This window comes from Blastomyces gilchristii (assembly GCF_000003855.2).
Source record: "Blastomyces gilchristii SLH14081 genomic scaffold supercont1.37, whole genome shotgun sequence".
In the NCBI taxonomy this organism is placed as follows: domain Eukaryota; kingdom Fungi; phylum Ascomycota; class Eurotiomycetes; order Onygenales; family Ajellomycetaceae; genus Blastomyces; species Blastomyces gilchristii.
The window spans coordinates 151289-165286 of NW_003101646.1; the positions used below are offsets into that span (position 1 = coordinate 151289).

The 13998-nt window shown below is 36.9% G+C and overlaps 1 protein-coding gene across 1 annotated transcript; it reads right to left on the reverse strand.

Annotated features, from left to right (window-relative positions):
• Positions 1-9: 9 nt before the first annotated feature.
• Positions 10-6459, reverse strand: BDBG_09247 (CMGC/DYRK/YAK protein kinase). Its single transcript, XM_002620379.2, has 8 exons — positions 4184-6459; positions 3803-4098; positions 3526-3725; positions 3281-3440; positions 2961-3220; positions 2771-2890; positions 2361-2719; positions 10-2291 (listed from the first exon to the last, which is right to left on the reverse strand). The coding sequence occupies exons 1-8, from the start codon at positions 4761-4763 to the stop codon at positions 1495-1497; spliced, it is 2772 nt and encodes a 923-aa protein (XP_002620425.1). The 5' UTR covers positions 4764-6459; the 3' UTR covers positions 10-1494.
• Positions 6460-13998: the final 7539 nt, after the last annotated feature.

The following is a 13998-nucleotide window of genomic DNA, read 5'->3' on the forward strand; positions in this document are numbered from 1 at the left end:
TGTGACTCCCGGCTGTTCAAATTACTCAGGAGATATACTCTTTAATGCAACCAAAGGGTCAAATATAAATTCCAATGATTCGCATTTGGCAATAGCCATTATGGTCCAACTCACTGGGAGTAAAACTCCTTTCAGTAAAGATTGCAAAAAGTAATTATTTGGTCGTGTGAAACAGGTGCGGATTTCTCTCAGAAATTAAAATATCCAACAAGCTACAGGCAACAGCCATGATTATGAAGTAACATCTGCAGAAACACATCTGCAGGGGACTAAAATTCTGAGCCAAAATCACCAAATGTACAGGTTTGGCAATTGGAAAGAAAAGAAAAGAAAAAGTTGGAATTTGAAAAGGGGAGGGTGAAAGGTAAAAAAAATTGAAAGAAAAAGAGTAGATATGTGTATATATATATGCCCATTGACAAAAAGAAGAGAAAATAAAAACCCCAACACGCCAACGCTATGCCGAAGGAGAAAAGTAAAAAAGAAAAAGAAAGAAAAGAAAAGAAAGAAACGAAGGGAAAGAAGAGAGGAGCACAGTTAAACACACTAAGAAGAGAAGGAGCAAGAGGAAGTGGAAAAGCAGATATTGGCAAGTATAAAATTCAGGGAACATTACAACAACAAAAAGGAAGACAAAAGAATACTAAACAACACAAATAAAGAGGGGGTCAGGTTGCATTGAGAGTCTTGACTTTCCAAAATATTCACAAATGAAGGAAGAGGAAAGAGAAAAATAGAAAGACACAGGGGGCGAGAAGGTATGTTGAACATCAACATTCACGAATGCGTGGACCCCTATCCCGTCCCCAGCCCTAAAGTCCGCTCAAAAGGTTCCCCATCCGTATATAAAGGAAGAAAGGTTAGGAGAAGACGAAGAAGAGAAAACAAGAATAGCTAGAAGAACGGAGGGACAGATCCTTTTTGGGTGTTTCAAAGAGAAGAGAAAAGAAGAAAATATAAAATATAAAAGTGAAAAATGAAATGAATCAAAATTCCTCAATTCCCAATCCACGATATCATAACAATGAACCCGCTTTTTGTTCCCTAGCTCGTGTCGGCGTAAGAAATACTTTTCTTCTCTCATTCTCGCTTCCGTTTGAGCATCCATTTTTATTCCAGAGAGATTCGAGACGAAAGACCTCTGTTCTGCCCCAAGTGCGAGGCCCTATCCAATCGTATCCAAAGCTGTCGAAATTAGGGTGGGGGTAGAGGTGAGGGTGGGAGTGGGGTTGTTGCCGTTCATATCTTTTCAAAAGTAGACTAAGGTCAGGAATACTACCACACATCTAGACAACTGAAAAGGACACCTGAGTCAGGGGTGAGTTGAATATCGACAATGCCTCTGATCAACGCCATCTGTACTTGTTCCAGAAAAGATATGACTCGGAGAAAAATCCATTACCACATGAGCAAATCGGAGGCGATCGTCTCGTCATCCTATGAACATATATATACTGTATATATATAATTATAACCGCTCCCCAATTCGTCAATTCAATGCCACTGATTCTGACCCATGAAGTTATCGCCCATGGCACCGTCTTCAAGTGTCCGGATGAAATCCCTATTGTTGCGTCCATGGGTTCCAGCCCCGCTGGCTCCAGATCGACTACCCCTCCGGCGTCCAGCTGCGGCAGCAGAAGTGTCGCCATAACCGTCAGCGGGCGGGGGGTAATAAGCAGGGCTTGGCTGTAATCGAATTGGCGCATTCGGATCAAGATGGCTTGCGACCCGTTGGATCGACTGAGGTATCCCGCCTTGCTGTTGGTCCATGGTAGATGCCCGCTGCCGCCCAGCTCTAGTTGTAGCCTGAGCATATAGACTTTGGGAGGGCGCGAATTGCTGCTGGGGCATGTGGCTCGCTTGCTGTTGCATGACGGGCATTTGGTGACCGTATGCACCTTGTTGGGTAGGATATGGGGGTGGTGCACCTTGTTGATGAGGGCTGTACATGTTGTTATATACTGGGGGAGGTTGTCCGTGTGTAGGTGGAGTGTAATGATTATTCATTTGGAGAGCGTACGACTGTGCGGCGGACTGAGCTTGAGCTTGTGCTTGAGCAGCGCGTTGCTTACTGGCAGCCTCCGCTTGTTGTTGTTGCTGTACACCAGGTGCAATGGTCTTGTTCAATGCTGAAGACTTAAGGTTCATCGGTGGTACGAAAGGTTGGGTATATTTTTGTTGCGTGATGAAAGGGTGGAGTTTTGCCTGTTGCGGCGACCATCGTTCAAGAGGATTTATGTTCAAAAGTCCACGAACGAAATCAATAAACGCGACGCGATTATTCATTTCTCCAAAACACGAGCGAATAAGAATCAGCAAAGTTATTATTTATGGAATGAATGATGGGTTAACCGTACCTCTATCGATTTCCGCTTGCTTCATATTCTTTCTCGGCATTGAATAACTACGGATAATTTCCGGTAGTGTTGTCGCCTGGAAATACTTTTTGCTTGGCTGCTCCTTCGTGTTGTGTTCGCGAGAATACTGTTCCATGCTCTTAAGTCTGTACGTCCGACGGCCAAACTCATCTTGCGTTTTCTCAAAAAATTCGCCCGATTGTTTGCCCATTTCAAGCATCCAATTTGGAGGCATTCCTAGCATTTCTGTGATCCGTGATACCTGATTATATTCAGACGACCCAGGGAATAATGGAAGGCCCAGGAAAAGCTCAACGACAATACAACCCAAAGACCACATGTCAATAGCCGACGAATAACTAGAGCAAGTTAGGAAAGATCAGAGTTGTTTCAAGGGAACTGATACGTACGGTAGGCCTAAGAGAACCTCAGGCGAGCGGTAAAACCTAGACTGAATGTACGTGTACACAGTCTGTCTCTCATCACATGCTGATCCAAAGTCGATAATCTTTATTATTGGGCTCTCGAGACTGTGCGAGAAGGGGAAAATATGTCAGTGATACAGGGTAGGTAAGGCGTTGCGGGCTTGGATGTACGTACTTTTTCAGCAAAATATTTTCAGGTTTTAGATCACAGTGTATTAGGCGGGCTTTGTTCAATAGTGATAGGCCATTGAGTAGTTGTTGTGCAAACACACGCACAAGGGTGGTACTGAGGCCGCGGAATTGATTCTGCTTGATTAGCTCATACAAATTCACGCTCAGTAGCTCAAAAACTAAGCAAAGATGCTGTCGATGGATAAATGTATCCTTTAGGCGGAGCAAGTGATGATCATCGTTCTTGTCCAGTTTGCTATTGATCTGGACAGGGCATGATGTCAGCAATGTCCTTCAACGATATGATGAGAGTGTTAGACATACCAGATCCAAAACTGACACCTCCATCATACTTTGATTGAAGTAAGCCGTTCTATTTTTGACAACTTTAACCGCCACAACCTCTTGAGTTTTTAGGTTTTGACATTTCACAACTTGGCCGAATGTCCCCTGACCTAGAACATCAAGGATAAGGTACCGATTCCTTGGAGGACGTCAGTGTGTGTTTGGAACTTATAATATCTATTATGCAATATATGGAGAAGAGGGGGGGGCAGATGGTGTCATACTTATGATTGGCTTCCTCACTTCCGAGAATATCGTTGACGTAGAGGATATAGTCACTGTCATCGTTATCATACCCATCGTTCTTGACGCCCTTACTTGGTTTTGTAAGCACACGGCGGGGATTCCTCGAGGACTCATATTTAAACGATGGATTGCATATTCGATAAGTTGACGGTAAATGAGTCGTCAGGGCTTGCAAGGGCTAATAAAAAGGATCAGTCATTCGAGGATCTTGGTTTTGGGCAGAGACTTTACAACTAAAGAAATGAACAAACATACGCTGATGAATCCCCCCTCGGGATTGGCTCGCCGAAATGCAGGTTGGGCGTTTATCCTTGGCTTCAACTCCTGTGTCGTCTTAATCTTCACAAACTTGGGTACGGGGCCCCTTTGATGTTGTTGCTGGTGCTGTAGGATGTTATGCTGCGGCGGCGGTTGGCCTCTAGGTTTCATATCCTGTCCAAAGGCGGAGCTGAGCTGAGTAGCCGCAGAATGTGGATAGTACTGTTCTGGACTCATGTCCGCTGGCTGGAGCGTAGGCAAACGAGGTTGCGGACGAGAGTTGACACCGGTTGCTATTCTCAGAAGACCGTAAGCACGTACCCTAATTTAGCCAAGAAGAAATAAAAACAAGGATGTCAGAACAAGAAAGGCACCTACATGGCGGGGATTGGTAGTTCTGAGGGGGGGAGGAATATGTGTTGGCCCTTGTAGGTGACGGCCGCGACGACCCAGCCGGAGGGAAAGTGTAGGGGTTCTGAGAGGTATTGGGACTAGCTGTGTAAGGTTGAGCAGGAGGGACAACGCTCATAGGGGAATATCTACGCGCCGCGGTGGATTCTTCACTCGATAGAAACTGGGAGGAGCCACGTTGATGACTTGGCTTGGTAGCGTATTTTGCACGGTTGTAAGGATCTGCATCTTCCATGGTGATATCCGGGTCCGTGAACTCGCCAGCGAGAGGGGTTGGCGAGGAGGTCATGGATACCGTCTTCGACATCGAATTACCAGATGGCGCTTTGAGCGCTGTCCCTGGAGTCTGATACGGTTCGTATGTGTATCCTATAGGGGCCTGGTGCTGTTGCTGTTGCTGATACGGCTGTGATTGTGCTCCATTGCCAGCACTCGTGCCTGGGTACCTTTGTGTCAGCTGCGGTGGTTGGCCCCCAAGGCCATTGTTATTAAACTGGCCCTGACGACCAGAAGTGGCATCAGTATAGGCCTGCCACTGCGGATCCATGATGAAATACTCGCGGAGCTGGGTTCTATTTGGGTAATTTCACACCCCCAGAAGCGATACACGAGCGTCGAGTCAGTGTAGGCGCTGCTGGGATTGGCCGCGTGGAGCTCGAGATGGCTGTCTGGTGTCTTGTGTCATCGGACAGTCGAATCGAGCGCAGCGCAGCGCGGCAACGAGCGGATCAGCGGGCGGAGTTACAAGGAAGTACGTCCTGGGAAAGCAAAGGATAGAAGGCTGTTTGACGCAACAGCAAGAGAGCCGATGCTAGGTAGAAGATACGGCGCAACGGCTCATGTTCAGGTTGCAGGTTGGGTTGGGCGTTGGGCTGAACTGATAGTGGAGTCGCAATTGGTTCGTGATCACCACCAAATATCCATGCAGAAGCTCAATAACCCCCAACGTTTGAAGGAGAAGCAATCCCCTTTTTTTTGGTTCAAGGAAAGGTGGGGGGAGAAGATAATTGAATATCCCGTTAGCAAGCGGGAAGAAGGGGCAGCGGCAATATGTCGTTTGCAGGAGGCGCAGGCGACTGGGGGAGGGGAGAGGGGGAGAAGGGAGGGGAGTCAGAGAGCGCAGACTGCAGCTCAGCAACTCGATCAACAAGTTCTCCGATACAATCGACCACAGGCGCAGGGACAGGCGACGGTGGTTGACAGGGTGAGCGTAGGAGGAGAGATGAAATCGACGCAGCTAGAGGGTTGCGGGAGCTGGAGCGTGGAGAGGGATGGAGCAGCGAAGGAAGCCAAGCCAAGCGAGCGAGAACTGGAAGGATCACCAGGAATAATCAATAATAATAATAAATAATATTTAACTATAGAGGAGTAAAAATGCATGGTACGAACAACGTACAACGTACAACCTACAACACGTTATTTTTAATTAACTATTTACCAGCCCAAGAAAAGCTACAAAGGCAATGAAACTGTAGAGTATTTATGGTAAGGAATATCTTTGAATACACAAGGGCTAGGAACAATCCTCCTGTTTCCTTTTGTTTTGTTCATCCAGTCAGCGCTGGCTTCCTTCAAATGCACTCATTCTGCTCTGCACCGCATGCGGATAACATTATTATTTATTACGGTATTACCCAACGATGTTTCTGCCTGGAGAAAATAATTGACATAAGTCGATCACCCCGCAATGTGCTTAACCTACGAAGTTGCCCGAGCCGAAGCAGGAGGCTTTTTCTGCCCTCAATGGGTGGGTGGTTTGTACGATATAAAACTGGGGGGATTTTGACAATCCCGTCGCCTCAAAAACGCACAAAGACAGCGAAATAACAAGATATCCATTCTTTCTTGAGAGCTTTACTAGTATATTATTAGAAAGGCCATGCCTGCAGTTAGATCCACACAAGCACGTTATTTCGAAGGTTTAAGTGGGCATTCTTCCCTTCTTATGAGGGGGCAAAATGGCCAAGGGAGCTCTGCATCAGATTCATCGTGAAATGGAGGCAATTGCTGTAGACCGCTTTGAAGCTCGGAATACTCAATCAGAATCAAGGAAACAAAACAGCCATCGTCCGTGGGGTTGATTATTCCCACTGGCTGGCCTTTGGACGGTCTTCTGTGGGTAGAACTGGCTCCCGGGGACGACGCATGTCACTCAAGATGTGGACATAATTAATTCCCTGACGAAAACCAAATGGATGTTGTTTATTGTTGTATATCATTTTAATATTTTAATTCCCGTCATAATACTCTGTATTGGCTGCGGCAGAGTAAACAGGATCAAGAAATAGTCTCCACAGATCGATTTTGAACTGTGGAGCTGTTTGCCTCAATGAGCCTGCCTTACGTAATGACATTCTGTTTTTGGCGGAGGAGGAACCCTTCAATGAATCACTGACTGCCACTGACTGCTGCCTTCTGACCAACACGGCACTTGAGATAATAAATCTGTATGGACATACTAACATAATATCTGCTATTTTGGCCTGGAACAGCAGTGTGATAAATGAATTATTACATCTGTGAGTCATGTGCAGATATAGTGATTGCTGTGGCAACACTCTCTGAGTTAAGTGACTGTATTATAAGAAATTACTTTACGTGATTTAATACTATTTCAATAGAGTTTAGTAAACTATAAACATTCTCTCTTTATTATCTCTATTTTTTCTTCTTTTTCTTATAATTCTTTTATTGTAATCATGCTGCTGCTTACTCACTCATTTCTAATAAGTATATTATATTAAAATAATAAAAACATTAAAATGATAAAAATCTTGTAAATTTTTAATCTTTATTTTTATTAATTAATTAATAACTATTATAATATTAAATAAAAATGAAAATATTAAAGTGTATTCAATAAGTTATTACTATTTATTAAAAAAATTTAAAATTTAAAATATTATTTTCTTTATGAAAATTTAATATTCTCTATTAATATTTCTAAGTATATATTAATAAAAGAAATCTGAATACTGTGAAAATATCAGTTAATAAAAAATTAAATAAGAGTTAGAAAAATATAATTAAATAATAAATTAAGCTGTTAAATAAAAAAAATTACTCTTTCACAGCTGAATATATTTAAAATTTTATAAATTTAATTCTTAGATATTATTATACAGATTCTACTATCTCTCTCTTAAAAATTAATAAAATATAAATATACAGATTTATTAAATATTTATCTGAATATAAAAGAATATAAGAGAAGTTAATAAATTTAAAACAGTTATTAATTAAAGATATAACAGACTGTGTCTGATCAATTATATTATATAAACTATTTCACTACACTTTATAGATTTCTGCTGAAAGCTCTGATTCTCAGTCACTAATTCTTAACTGAAAAACTCACAGAATTTCTCTTCTTTCACTCTGAAGCTTTACTATATATATATATAAATATTTACTTTAATTACTGATTCTCATACTTTCTCATTTTTTCTTCTCTAATATTTTTCACTTTTATATTATAAAATCTATAAATATTATACTGATCTATTCAGTATAGATCTCTTATACTTGAAAAACATTCTTTATCTTCTTATTAAAAATGATTACTTATTAAGAAAATATGTAAATATGTATAAGAATAAGTACTCGCAGGCAATTATTCAGATGTTTGCAGCTTGGCATGATATGTACTATTAACTACTAGAAGTATTCACAGTAGAAAGATAAAATGTAGAGATTAAATGTATAATAGTATTTAAGCTAAGTTATAAATAGTATTCATGAACTTCAGTCTATATAGTTATATATAGTCAAGAGTCACTAACTCTATTAATTATATAAGAGATAGAGATAGAGATAAAGAATTTATAAGAAGTAAAATTTCTTAAATACTCTCTTCTCTCTAAGACTTTATCTGTGAAGTCTTTCACTAAGTGATTTCATAGAATCAGACTTAGCACTGCAGTGATATTTACTAAAAACTCTTCACATCTATAAAAAAACTCTTAGTGAGAAAAAATCTCTTTTATTATTATTATAACATGACAGAACTGAAGCAGTGACTAGTCAGCGGCATCATATAGAAATAGTTGTTTGAAAAGTCATATAAGTGAGCTTGACTATCTTGCTTAAATAGTAAGCTCATGAGCTACAGAGTTATTGCAAGAATATCACAGATATGATACTTAGTATACTAAGAAGATTGTATAAGAAACACAGTAACTCTTATATATATTTCAGTAGAAGAAAAACAAATCACTGACTTCTTTGATAAGAAGTCAGTATCTAGCTATTTTATATAGACAATGAGTGAATACTCTTCTCTTATTCTATAAGTGAGAATAGTCAGAGTGATATCTCAGCAGTATCTCACTATCAAGAAAGAGTAATCTGCTGATCTTATATAAAAGTGAGATTTTTATATTCATCAATTGAATCTTTCTATAATATATTTGAATAATGTTATAGAGTAATTGAAAACTAGTTCAGACAGAATGAAATCATCTGCATGAAAGTAATGAGCTGTGTGAAATCACAGCAGAGTCTTGATATAACTGAGAGTGTGACAATACTCTCTTCTTTAAGAGCATAGTCTCAATACTCTTAAGATTACTGAATTGAGAGTTATCTTTGTTATATAGTAACAGTTATCAACTGATTAACAGTGTGTATGCTGCACATGATATAAAGAAATAGATGAGTTTTTCTGCTAACTGTGTAGATCTTTCTTTCTCATCTCTGTAACTCTGTTCAAATCAAATGTATGATAAGTGAGTTTCTTATATATCAATTTAAAATGTGAAAAACATAGTTAATAAGTGACTTATAGATCTCTCATTATATTTCATTCTATGTATGAAATTCTCTGCAAAAGTGATATGTTTTAGAGATAAAGCTAACAGTAGTGACAGAATTTTTCAAAAAGATCTCTTCTCTCTGTGAAACATTTTTCTCTCTTCTCTTCTCATCTGTAATAGTGAGTGCATGAGAGCATTATTCTTGAGAGATAATAAGAGACTTATTCTGACATTTTCTAGTGAATAATAAACATCTTCATGATGCAGCTGCAGTCTCTGTGACTGTTAAGAAAGCTCAGTTAAAGGCAGAGACAGCAGTGTCAATGAACTGCAGAAGTACTGCTTTCATTATCACATCTTCTTCTTCTTCTTCTCTTCCTGCTTCTCTTGCAGCTGTGACAGTAGTTACTGTGCCTTGCAGTGAGATGTCATTTCTTCTGTCAGTCAGTTCATTCATATTCAGTTCTTTCTCTGCTTCTCTCACTGCTGTTGCAATATCACCTTTCTTCTCAGTCAACACAGTAATATATGACTCTGTGTGATCATTCAGAGAGAATCTTGAAGAGAGCTTGATTCTGAAAACAGTGACTCTGAGAAGCTCAATTCATAGTTTCTCTCTCATGACATATCTGAGCCCTGCTCAGAATACTGCTGAGTTGAGTCTGCAGAGTCTCACAGTTTCTTTGTCTTCTCTCTGTGAGAAGGCTCTGATGTAGTCTCTGATCAGTATTATCATATATCTGCACTGTGCTAAGCAGCTGAAGAAAGAGAAGATTTTATACACTTATTTCTTCTCTCACTCTTATTATTTTCATTGTATCTGTAACAATAACTTCTGTCTTTCTGTAAGTATTATCTACTCTATAAGAAGATGTTATATTGATTCTGATAAGAAGCTCAGATGCTCAAGCAGTACAGAGTGAGAATCTCAGAGCTTTAAGTATTGACAGATTTCATCAAGACTGAGAAGATCTCTCTTACTCATCTGTAAAAGAAGATGAAAGTGTGAATCTCTGAGATGAAAAACCACCTTAGAATGACTAGTCTTAAGAAAAAGTCAGTCAGTACTGTTATTGAAAGCACTGCAGAGATCAATCACTGATTGAAGAGAATCTCACTTCAGTTGAAGCAGATGACTGAGATGCTTTATAAGTTAATAAGTTGATAATTTCAGTATCTCTTATACTCTTCATATATACTCTTCTGTAGCATGCTACTCTGCAGTGCCACAGTACTAACTTCTCAGCAGATAAAGATATCAATATTAGAGACTTCAACAGTGAAGAATAAGTTTGATGAAGATATGATTATTAATAAGTAGACTCTGAGATTCTCTCTTTTTACTTTTTCAGTGAGCTGCAGTCTTATTAGAATAGCAGTAGTCTGCAGATTAATAATATTAATCTTTTTATTAATTTTAAATATCTCTTTTCTCTAATCACTTCAGAAATTTTACACTTGTATAGTCTCATTAAACTTCTAAAAAACTCTTTGAAAGAAAATAGAAGAAGAGTGTTACAGAGCTTATAAGATACTGACTCATCACTGTAAGATTATCTTTAAAAAAATTCTTTAAGAAAAAATAAGAAGTCTTAAGTAGTATTTCTTACTCAACATCTCTGATATATAACAGAGTAATCTCTACTAGCTGTCTCATAGCTTGCAATCTCTTTCTCAGTATTTTTCAAATGCTCAAGTAGTTTTCATAAATTCTCTGATAATGAATAATCTTTTTATTTAATAAGATATTAAAGCTTACTATAATGTATTTACTTATTCAATATTTTCTTCATAAGATATTCAGTATCACTCTCAATCTTGATATCATTCAGTCAAGACAGCTTCATCTCAAGACATTGCTTATAGAGCTTTAAATAGAAAATGTGAAAAATAGAATGAATTGATTTCAATTCTGTAAGTAATTTCAACTTATATATCTGTTTATTTATCACTCTTATTACTGAGAAAGGTTCTAGTCATCACTTACTAAGCTTCTTACACAGTCTTGTTATCTTGATATTTTTTGTTAAAAGTAGTACTTAATTCTCTATCAAGAACTTCATTAAAAGATGTTTTTAATTATAGTATTTCATCTGCTGCTTCTGAACATAGTAAATACTTTTCATCATCTTCTTATAAATTTTATTCAAAAGTTTCAATCTTACTTTTACTTCTGATACTGAGAAGTACTCTGTTCTCTGTATCTATTTAATATTCTAACTGTCTATTTCTCTCTTTGAAACATCATTCATAATGTCACTGAATAATGAAGAATTATATTCATAATAAGTATAGAAAGAAGATACTTTTAAGATTATATTCTTTGTATTATTATATATAAATTCAGTGATCAGAAGATGTTTAAGTCAATTATTCTGATAATATAAACAGAATACTCAAAGATGCTGTTCTAGTATCTGATTCTGATATTCAGTCTAACTATCTGTCTGTAGATGAAATGTGATACTGAGAAGATATCTTATTATAAGATGATAGTAAAAAGCTGATCAGTATTTACTGATGAAGAGAAATTCTCAATCTGTTATTAACAATTTCAGAGCACTATGATTATAAATAATAGTATCTAAAAACAGGTCAGTCAATTCAGAGGCTTTAATCTTTTTATAAGTAGAAATATATTTGATTATCTTTATAAAGCAGTTAACAATGATTAAAATTGAGTCATATTCTTTAACTCTTGTTGACTTCAGCAGATCAACTATGAAATTCATTAATAGATTCTATTATAAGTTCTTTGAAACAGGCAGTGATATCAACTCACTGTATTACTTATATCACAGAATCTTTATTCTTTGATAGATATTATAAGTCTTAACATACTCTTTGACATCTGTCTGAAGCTTGTCTTAAATATATTTATATTTTAGAAGCTTCTTAGTCTTCTCTAATCTGAAATGCTCTGTATGAAGATCATTATAATGAATTCTTAATAACTTTTAACACATCACTCTGCTATAAGAGACAAAGACTGAATCATTCAGCAGTAGAAGTTCACATTCTTCTAATTATCAGTAACTTGATTTCTTAGCAGCATCATCTCACTCAGAGCCTGGTTCTTTCAAGTTCAAATCAGATTCTTTCTTCTTTAACTTCTGAATTCAAGCTATAGTAGAGGCATTTCTCTTCTATAATTTATCAATGAATTTTAAAAGTAGTCAGATTGAAAGATTGTAGATCATTTCATTCTTTACTAATTCAATAATAGCAAGATATAATATAAGAAGCTCATGATCTTTAGTGTCAGTCTTCTACAGAGACTCAGGTTTTCTTTCATCTTCTATACTGAGTCACACAGCTGTCTTATCAGCACTGTTCTCAAGCTTCAGAGAATCTCAATTCTCTGCAGTCAGCTTCTTCTGCAGTGATAACAGAGATTCTTTTATAGAATTCTTCTTCATATCAATAATATTATAATCAGGTTATCTAGATAGTATATCAGTAGAGTTAAGCTGATCTGAACAGTATCAGATATAGAAATCATACTCTGAAAGCAGCTCTACTTATCTGACTTAATATTCTGTCAAGCTCTTTGTTGTTAAGAAGTAATGTAGATTTATATAATCAGTGAGAACTTGTACTGAATACTTACTACTCTGAAGATAATATCATCAGATCTTAAAGAATTTAACAATTACTAATATCTCTTGATCATGAGTATCATACCTTCTCTGTGTGAGTGATAACTTCTTGAAGAAGAAGATCACTAATCTTTATTTATAGCATCTTATAGACTCTGTGAAAAAGTCTTCTCTCACAGATATTTCATTATCTATATTCTCAGAGATAATTATTCTCTAATTCTTTCAATGTTGAAAGGTCTCTGATGTCAACTGTGAAAAGATTTCACAGATCTCATTTTCAGATGCATCAGTCTCACACTGACTGAGTAAGTTAAGATTAAAGTGATTCAGTATTGTAATATCTATAAAAGCTTGTTTCAATTCTGCAAACATCTGTGCAGTGTCTTGAGTGAGAATAAACAGTTCTGTTTTTCTGTCTTTCACACTTCTCTTTAACAGATCTGTAAGAGAGACAGTAATCTGTGAATATGTATAAATGAATTATCTGTAGAAATTTATAAATTCTAGAAATATCTGTATCTCATGATATGTTCACAGTATCAGTCAGTTCTCAATGACAGAGACTCAGCTTCTATTCATTGAAATGCTGTTTATCTCAATAATATAACCTAAGAAATCAATCTCCTGCATGTAGAATGAGCATTTTTCAGTGTTTGTATAGAGTTAATACTGTCTCAAGTGACTCAACACTTCTCAAACATGAGTATCATGTTCTTTCTTCATTTTCAAGAAGATTAGAATGTTATTCAAGTATATTATACAGAAGACATTAACAAGGCTCTGCAGCACCTCATTTATATAGATCTGAAAGATAACTGAAGTATTATAAAGATTAAAAGATAAAACAAGATATTCAAAGTTACTATACTTGATATGAAAAGCTGTTTTTCAAATGTTGTCTTTATTAACTCTGATTCTATGATAGATATTCTGTATATCAATCTTTGTAAACATCTTTACTTCAGATAATCAATTAATTATCTTGTTAATTAACAGTAATGAATAGCAATTCTTAATCATCATCTTATTAAGATCTCTGTAGTCTATGCATAGATGTAGTCTATCATTCTTCTTAAGTATAAAGAGTATAGACACCTCTGCTGAACTCTTTGATAAGTATATTCAGTTCTTTAATTACACTTTCTCAAGATATTTACACAGAACATTCAATTTCTTTACAGATAAGTTATAAAGAGATCTGTACAGTGCTGTTACATCATCTTCAAGATGAATCTTATATTATATCTTGATATCAGAAAACTTCACTGCTTTTCTTTTCAAAAAGACATTCTTATAATCTGTAAAGAGATATCATATACATCTGTCTTCAATAACAGATACTGCTGCTAATCTTGCAGTGAGAGTAATAACTTCTTCATCTATCTTCAAGTCTCAGTCACCTGCTACACAGTATAACAACTCTATC

Bases quoted from the DNA above. Each gene is read 5' to 3' on its own strand.
- BDBG_09247 (XM_002620379.2), bottom strand. From the start codon at position 4,763: ATGGATCCGCAGTGGCAGGCCTATACTGATGCCACTTCTGGTCGTCAG. The intron at 4,099-4,183 runs GTAGGTGCCTTT...TTCTGAGAATAG, and splicing joins GAACTACCAATCCCCGCCAT to CAACCGGTGTCAACTCTCGT. The intron at 2,292-2,360 runs GTACGGTTAACC...CGTGTTTTGGAG, and splicing joins GCAAGCGGAAATCGATAGAG to AAATGAATAATCGCGTCGCG.